The sequence below is a fragment of the Cololabis saira genome, chromosome 17 (genome assembly GCF_033807715.1).
Source record: "Cololabis saira isolate AMF1-May2022 chromosome 17, fColSai1.1, whole genome shotgun sequence".
Classification (NCBI taxonomy): Eukaryota; Metazoa; Chordata; class Actinopteri; order Beloniformes; family Belonidae; genus Cololabis; species Cololabis saira.
In genome coordinates this window covers 2,101,127-2,113,646 of record NC_084603.1, presented here as the reverse complement: position 1 = coordinate 2,113,646, position 12,520 = coordinate 2,101,127, and the positions used below count along the sequence as shown (strand labels likewise).

Here is a 12,520-nt window from a genome sequence, read left to right as displayed (position 1 = left end):
TCCTTTTTTCTTTATTTTCCTGTTTTTCATTTTTTTCATTTTAAAGTCAACTTAATTTTGATAAATTAAGTAAACTTAACACAATTAAGTTGACTGTACTTGCAAAATGTATTATTTACATACATAAAATTAAGTAGTTCATACAAAGACTAGTCTTTTGTAAAGAAAAGAAAAGAAAAAAAGGAAAAAGAAGAAAAAAAGAAAAAGAAAAAAAGGAGAAAAAAAAGTTCTTACTTATTTGACTTTACTTGCAAATGAATTTTGTACACTAAAAATTAAGTAGTTTATTCAAAGACTAGTCTTTCTTGATCTTGACTTATTTCATTATTTTTGTATGAGTGTGTCTGAACTTTTATTTATTTATTTGTATGAGTGTGTCTGAACTTTTATTTATTTATTTGTATGAGTGAGTCTGAACTTTTATTTATTTATTTGTATGAGTGAGTCTGAACTTTTATTTATTTATTTGTATGAGTGAGTCTGAACTTTTCTTTATTTATTCGTATGAGTGAGTCTGAACTTTTATTTATTTATTTGTATGAGTGAGTCTGAACTTTTATTTATTTATTTGTATGAGTGTGTCTGAACTTTTATTTATTTATTTGTATGAGTGTGTCTGAACTTTTATTTATTTATTTGTATGAGTGAGTCTGAACTTTTATTTATTTATTTGTATGAGTGAGTCTGAACTTTTCTTTATTTATTTGTATGAGTGTGTCTGAACTTTTATTTATTTATTTGTATGAGTGTGTCTGAACTTTTATTTATTTATTTGTATGAGTGAGTCTGAACTTTTATTTATTTATTTGTATGAGTGAGTCTGAACTTTTATTTATTTATTTGTATGAGTGAGTCTGAACTTTTATTTATTTATTTATTTGTATGAGTGTGTCTGAACTTTTATTTATTTATTTGTATGAGTGTGTCTGAACTTTTATTTATTTATTTGTATGAATGTGTCTGAACTTTTATTTATTTATTTATTTGTATGAGTGAGTCTGAACTTTTCTTTATTTATTTGTATGAGTGAGTCTGAACTTTTCTTTATTTATTTGTATGAGTGTGTCTGAACTTTTATTTATTTATTTGTATGAATGTGTCTGAACTTTTATTTATTTATTTATTTGTATGAGTGAGTCTGAACTTTTATTTATTTATTTATTTGTATGAGTGAGTCTGAACTTTTATTTATTTATTTGTATGAGTGTGTCTGAACTTTTCTTTATTTATTTGTATGAGTGAGTCTGAACTTTTCTTTATTTATTTGTATGAGTGTGTCTGAACTTTTATGTATTTATTTGTATGAGTGTGTCTGAACTTTTATTTATTTATTTGTATGAGTGAGTCTGAACTTTTATTTATTTATTTGTATGAGTGTGTCTGAACTTTTATTTATTTATTTGTATGAGTGAGTCTGAACTTTTATTTATTTGTATGAGTGAGTCTGAACTTTTATTTATTTATTTGTATGAGTGTGTCTGAACTTTTATTTATTTATTTGTATGAGTGTGTCTGAACTTTTATTTATTTATTTGTATGAGTGTGTCTGAACTTTTATTTATTTATTTGTATGAGTGAGTCTGAACTTTTATTTATTTATTTGTATGAGTGAGTCTGAACTTTTATTTATTTATTTGTATGAGTGAGTCTGAACTTTTATTTATTTATTTGTATGAGTGAGTCTGAACTTTTATTTATTTATTTGTATGAGTGAGTCTGAACTTTTCTTTATTTATTTGTATGAGTGTGTCTGAACTTTTATTTATTTATTTGTATGAGTGTGTCTGAACTTTTATGTATTTATTTGTATGAGTGAGTCTGAACTTTTATTTATTTATTTGTATGAGTGTGTCTGAACTTTTATTTATTTATTTGTATGAGTGTGTCTGAACTTTTATTTATTTATTTGTATGAGTGAGTCTGAACTTTTATTTATTTATTTGTATGAGTGTGTCTGAACTTTTATGTATTTATTTGTATGAGTGAGTCTGAACTTTTATTTATTTATTTGTATGAGTGTGTCTGAACTTTTATTTATTTATTTGTATGAGTGTGTCTGAACTTTTATTTATTTATTTGTATGAGTGTGTCTGAACTTTTATGTATTTATTTGTATGAGTGAGTCTGAACTTTTATTTATTTATTTGTATGAGTGTGTCTGAACTTTTATGTATTTATTTGTATGAGTGTGTCTGAACTTTTATTTATTTATTTGTATGAGTGTGTCTGAACTTTTATTTATTTATTTGTATGAGTGTGTCTGAACTTTTATGTATTTATTTGTATGAGTGTGTCTGAACTTTTATTTATTTATTTGTATGAGTGAGTCTGAACTTTTATTTATTTATTTGTATGAGTGTGTCTGAACTTTTATGTATTTATTTGTACCAGTGAACCTGAACTGCTGGCTCTTTAAATAAAAGTCCTGCTAATGAAAATCCCCCGTTAACCCTCTCTCCTGCTGGTACCAGCTGGTACCGGCTGGTACCGGGTCCGGACCGGAGCGGGACTGCAGGGACCAGAACCAGAACCAGAACCAGAACCAGAACCAGCACCGGCTGCAGGTACGAACCCTGACCCGGTTTAAACCGGACCCGGTTCTTCTTCTTCCTCCTCCTCTTCATCAGAACCAGCCCGGATCTCGGCTCGGGTCTCGGACCCGGATCCTCCCGTCGAACCGGCGGGAGGATCCGGGTCCGAGACCCCGAACTGAGCCGGATCCTGCAGGTTCGGTCCGGTTAGTCCCGGTTCGGGACCGTTTTCTGGGTCCGGAGCCGCGGCGGCCCCGGGGGGCGGGGCCTCGGCAGCAGGTGGGCGGGGCCTGAGCGGGTCACCTGAGAAACCAGGTAAACAATAGAATCTGGACCGGGTCTGAGTCGCATTTTATAAATGCGACTTGGGTTATCTGAAATAGAGGATATATTTATATCCGTTTTAGGAGTAAAACTGTGGAACTCATTAGACAACGACCTTAAATTAGCAAACTCAATAAAAGCATACAAGATGTGTGTGTGTGTGTGTGTGTGTGTGTGTGTGTGTGTGTGTGTGTGTGTGTGTGTACCGGTATGAACATATGCATGTATAGTATGTAGGATTTGATGTATAGACACAATACAGATGCATGAGATATTATTATTACTATTACTATTATTAGTTATTACAGCTATTATTATTATTATTATTATTATTATTATTATTATTATTATTATTATTATTATTATTTTGTGTAGCCTCATGATACTTCATTTGTTCTTTTTGTATATTCTATTCTGTTAAAAGGTGGCAAGATCAGCTTTATGCTTCAAGTCCAGACCTTTTCGGTCAAAATAATCACAATGTTGACCAAAGAAAAACCGGTAACCCTTTCTTTTACAGTACAGTAATAAGCAGGTAATACCATGGTAATTACACTGTAATTACCTAGTACTACCTTGTATTTAAAAGGTAATTACATGGTAACTACCGGGTAATTTACCCAGTAGGTACTAGGTAATTATTACGTATTTTCTTGTACCATGTAATTATGTGTATTTACCATGTAATAACATGGTAAATACCTGGTTGTTTAAACTAAACATTACTAGGTAATTACAAAGACATTAGATGGAACTATGAGGGAAATGACAGGTATTTACTAGGTTAATATTGGTAACTACCAGTCAATTTACCATGTAATTACTCTGAAATTACATTAATTATTTCTAAGTAAGTACCAGGTAATTACTAAGTATTGTTCTGCAAACTACCAGGAAATGATAACCTATATTTGAGGTAGTTACCAGCTAATTACACTTCAATGACCATGTAGTTACCTTGTATTTACTATACATTTCATGGATAACTACCGGGTATTTACCCATTCATTATTGATTTATGTATTATCAATGGATTGGTGCATGTACCCCCGAGGGTGTAAATGACCCTATTGAACTTGTAATTAACCTGATAGTTACCAGGTTTTACCTGGCAATTGGCAGGTACTTACCTTGTAGTTACTTGCCCAGTAATTCTATTTCCTAAGTATTTACCCAATAAGTACAGACATTTTTACCTGGCTTTTACTCAGTAATTAAAGTGAAACTGGACTGTAAAAGAAAGCGTGTGTTGTTTCCATAATATTACCTGGTACTTCCTCATTAAAGCAGCACTATGTAACTTTTCCACCTTAATATTATATTTCCAGAGTCATTGTGATGGAACATCAACTTCCAACAGGTTTAATGAACCTCTGTATCGCCTTCACTGGCACTATGTAACTTTGAGGTGCATGGTAGGAACCCTGCCACACTACTGGTAAAGCACTACCGCTTTTGTCCAAAGGAGCCGCCAAACTCAACAAAAGCTGAAAGTTACATCGTGCTGTTTTAAGTACAGAAATAATTACCTGATATTTACCCATTAATTAAAGTGAAACTGGACTGTAAAAGAAAGCGTGTGTTGTTTCCATAATATTACCTGGTAATTGTAGATTAGAATTATAAAGATTTGAACAATTGGCAAAACGTCTGATAATTACCTCCCCTTTACCCTGCAATTAGAAAGTTGGACCACACCCCCTCGCACACACCCCCTCACATATACCCCCTCACACACACCCCCTCACACACACCCCCTCACACACACCCCCTCACACACACCTCCTCACACACCACCACCACCTTGTAACAAATACGCCAAAACAGGTGATCTGTCAAAGACTTTTTTTTTTCTTCAAAAGGATAAAGAAAAAAATACAAAGTTCTGTATAAAAACATATTGTACAGTGTAAAACGTATTACATAGTGTAAAACATAAAACTAGGCAAAGTGTTGAAAATATAGGCACAATCAGTCAATCAATGCAACAAATAAAAAATACAGTGCATTCAATAACGATATAACAACATATTTAGATCTCAAACTGGCATGTCAAGGACCCCAGTATTATCTGCATTTGGCCATCACTATTAATCTCAATTTTCTTTCCCAGAGACCCTCACAGAAGCAAAGATTTGAGTTAAAACTGGGAAAGAATACAAATACAAATACCCTTTTCATGTCACACGACCCCTACATGGCCTTTGTGCACCACAAGGGGTGCACGCACTGTAGCGGCCCGCTTGGATTAATCACACAAGATGCAGAGAGCTTCGACTGGTGCAACTTTATTCTCTGCTCCTTTCGCCTGGCACCGTGAAAACTATATGTACATGGACAAAATAATACAAATCCCACAATACATATTATTTCCACAAATAATGAAGAGGAATTATGTTCACATTTTTAACAACATAAAGAATATTTAGTAAACTAAAAAAATACATTTTCACATGAATTAAACCTTTTAAACCGTTATTAATTAGTTTTTACTTAAATTAAAATAATGACAGTTTTCCCGTTTGTTTTAACGAAAGGGGACCACAATAAACCACAATAAAATAACTTTTCATAAGTTTCAACACAAAATATGACAAGTTAATCATTTGCTTGCTTGCATATTTTACCAACTCTGGAGACGCGTTAGCATGCTACTACGCTCAGACGGGAACAGGAAGTTAAAGCGACACTACGTAACTTTTCCACATTAATATCATATTTCCAGAGTCATTGTGATGGTACATCAACTTCCAACAGGTTTAATGAACCTCTGTCATGGTCTGAGGGGTCTGTATCACCTTCACTGGCACTATGTAACTTTGAGGAGCATGGTAGGAACCCTTCCACACTAAAAAACTACAAATCGTTACGGCTTTGACTGCTTTACGGCATACGTCACTTCCCCCTCCTTCCCGATTCGCAGTCGAGACGAAAATGGGCGGGGCGTGGAGCTCAGAGCCTCGCAGAACCTGTTGCTGCGTTGCGGCTGCAGCAGCTCCACACAACAGACGTGGGGAAAAGATCCTGGTTTAACTTTTCAACGTTTTCCTGCTCAGAGGCAGAACCACGCAGGCCAAGTATCTGACATAACAAAGTAAAAGAGTCGTCGGCTCGCTTTGGATCGCGGCTGTAACGACCAAACACCGGCTTCCACACAGTAAAGCCTGAATTATGGTTCTGCGTTAAATCGACGCAGACCTACGGCGTAACGTGGCGACACACAACGTACGGTGCGTGTCGCCGCGTACCCTACGCCGTAGGCTCTGCGTCGATTTAACGCAGAACCATAAACAGCCTTAAACCACAAACACTCACACAGACCGGGTCGGATCAAAACACGGGTTTTATTCCCCACTTCTCCAGCTAAACGCAGTTGCTGGCCAGCTCTCTGCGGTGCAATTAACCCCAATCTTCAGATAAAACTAGTTTGTTGAGGAAAAAATATTAACTCTTATTTGTAGCTGCAGAGGAAAAAAATAATCTCACGAGGAAAACAAAAATATTGCTCACGCCTCGGAGCCTCTTCAACATAATATATATAGCGATCAAAAAAAAGAAAAGAGAAGTAAGAGGGATACAAAACATGTACTGTATGTTGTACTATTATACAAATTTATTGAAACACATGGCTCTTCAGAAGGGATTAATTATTATTATAATTAATAATAATTAATAATCATTATTTTCTCCATATACCGCTCCCTGGCTTCCTTGTTTAAGGTATCCCGGTAAATTCCAGTTCCTTTCCAGCAGTTTAACATCTTTTTTTTGCGTTCCTTCTGTTCACTTGGTGAAACAGAAAAGCGTCCTGTCTTCTCTCATCAAAACAAATGCAGCGACGGGACAGGAGTTTTCCGGCAGTACGCACTGGTGCTCATGGGAAACGTAGTGTTCTTTCTGGTAAAACACTACCGCTTTTGTCCAAAAGATGCCGCCAAACTCAGAAAAGCTGAAAGTTACGTTGTGCTGCTTTAAGCTTCGTCAATAACAGAAGTAACAGAGGAAGAACGGTGCTCTTCAGGTCGAAGGTCCCGGGTCAAAGGTCCCGGGACCAAAGGACCCTGCTAGCACGCTCCGGTTAGCGCCGGCTAGCAGCCTGAGCTAACATAGCCGTTGACATCGTTAACATAGACTGTCAATCAAAGGACCACGCCCCTAATTTACCTGGATATGTTTTATATAATTTTATCTGATCAGGTGAAAATAATAAAACCCCGTTCAGTCGTCATTGATGTGAAATGAAGCTGGGAAGTGGTTATTTAGGTAGTTAGCTGGTGGCTTGTTAGGTAATTAGTGTAGTTAGGGAGTCAGATAGTTATGTAGTTAGGTAGTTTGGGTAGTTAGGTAGTTTGGCAGTCAAGTAATCAGGTAGTTAGGGTAGTCCGCTAGTTGGGGAGTCAGGTAGTTATGTAGTCCGCTAGTTGGGGAGTCAGGTAGTTAGTTAATTATGTATTCAGGCTAGTTAGGTAGTTTGGTACTTAGGTAATTTTGTAGTTAGGTAGTCAGGCAGTCAGCTAGTTAGGGTAGTTAGGGTAGTCAGGTAGTTTGGATAGTTAGGTAGTTATGTAGTTAGGTTGTATGTTAATTAGGTAGTCAGGTGGGTACGTAGTTAGGTAGTTATGTAGTTAAGCAGTCAAGTAGTCAGGTAGTTTGGGTAGTTAGCTATTTAGCTGTTGGCTTGTTAGGTAGTTATGTAGTCAGGTAGTTTGGGAGTTAGACAGTCAAGTAGTCAGGTAGTTTGGGTAGTTAGGTAGTATGTTAATTAGGTTGTCAGGTAATTATGTAGTTAGGTAGTCAGTTAGTTATGTAGTTATGGTAGTCAGGTAGTTTGGATAGTCAGGTAGCTATGTATCTAGGTAGTTATGCAGTTAGGTAGAATGTTAATTAGGTTGTCAGGTGATTATGGAGTCAGATAGCCAGGTAGTTAGGTAGTTAGCATAGTTAGTTAATTATGTATTTAGACTAGTTAGGTAGTTTGGTATTTAGGTAATCATGTAGTCAGGTAGTTAGGGAGTTAGAGTAGTAAAACACACACATAAAAATGCAGGTTGTGTATAATAATATCTTTTAGTTCTTGAATGACGACTGAAGATGTTTTTGAATCGTTTCCTGAAACTATAAAACAAATAAATCTAGTTTTTCAGACTAAACGTTCCCTTCGTGACGACCCCTTCCCCCTCACATGCCCCGAGCTCCGATGTGACGCCTCTAATCCGGTTAAGAGCCGCTAGCGGAGCCGGGATCGGGATGTTGTCATCGTTCCTTCCAGTTGACTCGCTCTGACCTTTAAACGAAAGGTCGGCAGGATTTACTGATATCTATTTGATATCTGCATCTCTGGACTGATTAGACCGGGACTTGCAGGCTCCGTTTACATGTAGCAAAAATGGTGGTGTTTTCATGCGTTTTGGCCGTTCGTTCACACGAAAACGAAGCTCAAAGTCTCCAAAAACGATCATTTCTGAAAACTCCGGCCAAAGTGGAGATTTGCAAAAACTCCTTCTTCTCGTTTGCTTGTAAAAAGAGAGAAACGGACATTTAGGCTTCAGAACGTTACATTATTATGACAAAAAAATCAACTGTGGGTAATACTAAGTACCCCGCAGACTCAAAAACTGGGGAATCCACCATCAGGTTCAGGTCCAGACTTGGACCAGGTCATTTTCTAATCCTTCATTCTTTGATTTTTCATCATTCTGGTGTATTTTCTTCTGCGGTGTTTGCTTTTGTGGATGTCAACAACTTCCACCCTGGTCTCATCTCTACCCAGAAGTCTTTGTTGGGACTCGCTGGGACGTCCACCCCTGGGAACATTGGCAAATGTCTTGAATGTGTTTCGGTTTAGAAGGTTTTCGGTTTAGAAGTGGCTTTAAAACCCACCAACGGTTCTGTTAAACCACTGCTGATGTCCTTCCCTCTTGGCATTGGGTTGTTTTTGGAACTTCAGATCAGCAAACTGGCCGATACTCGCGTTTAACACCCAATCAATCAAAGTTTATTTAGACGGAACAATGCATATTAATGAACACTACATTAATCAGTGTAAATTTGTGTATTATCATCCACCGAATGATATACACTGCACAGGATAGGCTATAATAAGCCCTTGGCTTCAGCCTACTCCTTTTTCGGACATTTGAATGAATGAATGAATGAATGAATGAAGTTTATTCAGTCATTGCAACACAAAACAACACCAAAAAAACATTGTACACAGCATTAACATTTCATACAAAACCAAAAAAATGTGTTGAACAATAACTGAAAAGGCATAGGCTGAAGCAAAATGCTTATAAAAGCCTATCCTATAGTACCAACTTTCTATTCATTTCTATTTACCTTTTATTTTATTTGTGAAACGAACATGTAAATGTTTCAATGTATTCTGTCCGAAATAAACCATTAATTAATTAATTAATTAATTAATTAATTAATTAATTAATTAATTAATTCATTCATTCATTCATTCATTCATTCATTCATTCATAAATGCACCAGGTTTTAGAAGAAATGCTAGTTTCCACCCGCAGTCCCCACAGAAAACATAAAAACTACTCAGTCAAACAAGGAACAAAAATAAAACATACATAGTAGCAAAAATAGATTCAGCAGCATTTAAAAGCAGTATGGATTGTTTCTAAAGTGACTTGAGTTTAAAGTGACTTGAGCAAAAAATGCATATTACAATATGAAATACTGTGGTTGAAGCCCGAATGGCCCCGCCCCCTAATTTGCAGCGTAACTGGCTCCGCCCCCTAATTTATGGGTTAGCTGGCCCCGCCCCTAACTCGCGGGGTAACTAGCTAGCTAACTAAGTCCCTGCACTTAGAGGGTACTTGGCGTTTCCCAGATATTCATATGAAATGAAGGTGTGATATTTCCCCGGAGGGTGAGACCTGGACCTGCCACAGTCGACACAAACGTTTCGGTCGGAGACAGAATAATTATTGCTCTGTTCTCAGCGGCAGTAAATTTAGCCGCAGCTGCTGATGATTGATCAGATCCATCAATCCCAGAGTGTGAAGTCCTCGGGTCCAGATCCCCGGTCCTGCCAGACCCCCCCGGTCTCCCGGACCTCTCAGTCCCCCGTCAGATTCCTCGCAGCCACAACACAATCTAAACTTAGAGCTGATATCAGGATTAAGTAGGAAGTTATTTGGGTCCAGGAGGGTCCGGAGCCAGACCCAGATCAAGACCCTCATGTAGGACCTGCAGGTCCGGATCCAGATCCAGATCCAGACCCAGATCCTCATGCAGGTTCTGGTTCCAGACCCTGGTCTCCAGCTGCTGCTCCGGGGTCAAAGGTCACGGCGTTGGATGTAAAACAGAAACCAGCTTCTGGTTCCTAAATAAAACCAGGAGGTGCTGAAAGCTCAGAGTGTGTGTGTGTGTGTGTGTGTGTGTGTGTGTGTGTGTGTGTGTGTGTGTGTGTGTGTGTGTGTGTGTGTGTGTGTGTGTGTGTGTGTGTGTGTGTGTGTGTGTGTGTGTGTGTGTGCGTACATGTGTGTGCATGTGCGTGTGTGTGTGTGTGTGTGTGTGTGTGTGTGTGTGTGTGTGTGTGTGTGTGTCACCTGTTGTAACAACTGCTAAACTAAACAGCCACCAGCTTGACGTCCAGCTGCTCGTTTGCAGACAAACTGCAGAAGAAGAGCTGGACTGTTCTTCTTCTTCTGCGGGGGGTCGGCAGACCGAGGACTGTGATGTCACGGGGAAAACATCCTTTTCTTGCGATACGTGACGCCGTGTTGTAAATGGGCGGAGCCAAAAGGTCTCAAACAGACAGGACACGCCCATGTTAGCTATGCTAACCTATGATGATATAATATTTTGGGGGGGGGGGTACGGCGCCGGCCCAGCGGTGGTTCTGGTAGGCGTGTCCCATCTGACCGGGGTGTGGTCCGTCCCCACATCTGCCCATTCCCGGCCCGGAGTCTCCCCCTGTTATGTCACCCCCCCCCCCCCCCCCTCCCCCCGATGACATCACCGTCTCCTTCCATGGCCGCCGGGGCTGATGGGACGCCGCGCTGACCTTTCACTATCGTGGCCTTTGGAGCTTTTTATCGCCGCAGAGATAACGAGACATTTCCTAGCGGCGGGTGCTGATTGGTTTCTGAGGGGAGACCCGGTTCATCGGGCCTGGGGGGGGGCAGAGGGGGGTCTGGGCCAAGGGGGGGTCTAGAAGAATCTGCTGGGTCTATATTCGCCGCGGTGAATCACGGCGGGCCTGGCATACCGGGTGTCCCCTTTCACGCCATATAAGTCCACCCCCCCCAGACCCCCCCTAGACCCCTCCACTGCCCCCCCACCCCCTTACTGTCCCCCCCACTAACTGCCCCCCCCCCCCCCCCTCCATCACAATGCCCCAGTGCCGTCTCTCCGTCTATTCTTAGTCCTGCAGCTCCGAGCAGCTCCGAGCAGCAGCCAGGTCCGTCTTCTGCTCCCTCGGCTCTGTGGACCCGGTTCCTCTCTCACCCCCTCGTCCATCTGTCCTCCTCCAGAACCCGGATCTCCAGAACCCGGATCTCCTCGGACCTCCTCACCTCCTGGAAGCATGAGCGCCTACATGGTGACGCTGCCCGGACCCGGGCCCTGGGGCTTCCGGCTGCAGGGGGGGAAGGACTTCAACATGCCGCTCACCATCTCCAAGGTAAGAAAGGAGGGCAGCGCCGCCTGCCCCCCCCCCCCAGGTCTGGGTCTGCACCGGTTCTGAGGACCCCCCTTTGAGGAGTTATTCAGGGAGAATCCAGCAGCCAGAGGATTTTGGACCCGGGTCATTTTTAGAATAGAATAATTCACTGGTGCAGCAGCAAACACATTTTTTACAAAATATGCACAAAAGTATGAAAAGGTATAAAAAAGTATATCCTAAGAAACAAATAACCAATACATAGCTAAGTAATTAAAAAGAGCTGTGACGGGTGGGGGTGTACGGGTGTACGGGTGGGAGTGTACGGGTGTACAGGTGGGAGTGTACGGATGTACGGGTGGAGAAGGTCTGACAGGTATTGAGGGAACAGGTTATGGAGAGCTTTAAATGTGAGGAGAAGAACTTTCTATTGGATGCGGTGGTGGACAGGTAGCCAGTGGAGCTGCATGAGGGTGGGGATGATGTGGTCAGTGGATTCTGTACGGGTGGTGATTCTGGCAGCAGAGTTCTGGATGATTTGGAGACGGTGGAATCTCCAAAGGTGAAGTTTGTTGGGGAGACCAGTGAAGATTGAGTTGCAGTAATCGATGCGTGAGGTGACGAGTGCGTGGACCAAGACTTGGGTGTCGTGCTGGGGGAGAGATGGGTGTGCTGGGTGAGAGATGAGCGGATTCTGGCGATGTTGAGTAGGTGCATGAAGGCAGTAGGGTGATGTTATTGATCTGGGGGGAAAAAGAGAGAACACTGTCCAGTTTGACGCCAAGGCTTTTGACTTGGGAGGAGATTTGGACCGGGTGACCATCAATGGACCGGGTAACCATCAATGGACCGGGTGACCATCAATGGACCGGGTGACCATCAATGGACCGGGTGACCATCAATGGACCGGGTAACCATCAATGGACCGGGTGATCATCAATGGACCGGGTGACCATCAATGGACCGGGTGACCATCAATGGACCGGGTGACCATCAATGGACCGGGTGACCATCAATGGAGATATTGAAGGGGTGAGTT

General features: G+C 40.5%; 1 protein-coding gene across 3 annotated transcripts in view; it reads left to right on the top strand.

Moving 5' to 3' along the window:
• The first annotated feature begins 2,434 nt into the window (after positions 1 to 2,434).
• The window catches only part of LOC133463904 (LIM domain-binding protein 3-like), a 55,286-nt gene continuing 45,200 nt past the window's right edge, over positions 2,435 to 12,520 (top strand). For 2 of the 3 annotated variants that reach the window (XM_061745683.1, XM_061745681.1), the window contains exon 1: positions 11,263 to 11,502. In XM_061745683.1, the coding sequence (XP_061601667.1) occupies positions 11,407 to 11,502 (96 nt within the window). In that variant the 5' untranslated portion in view covers positions 11,263 to 11,406. Of the gene's footprint in view, positions 2,565 to 11,262; positions 11,503 to 12,520 lie in introns of those variants that run through there. The other variant, XM_061745682.1, reaches the window with a different exon arrangement.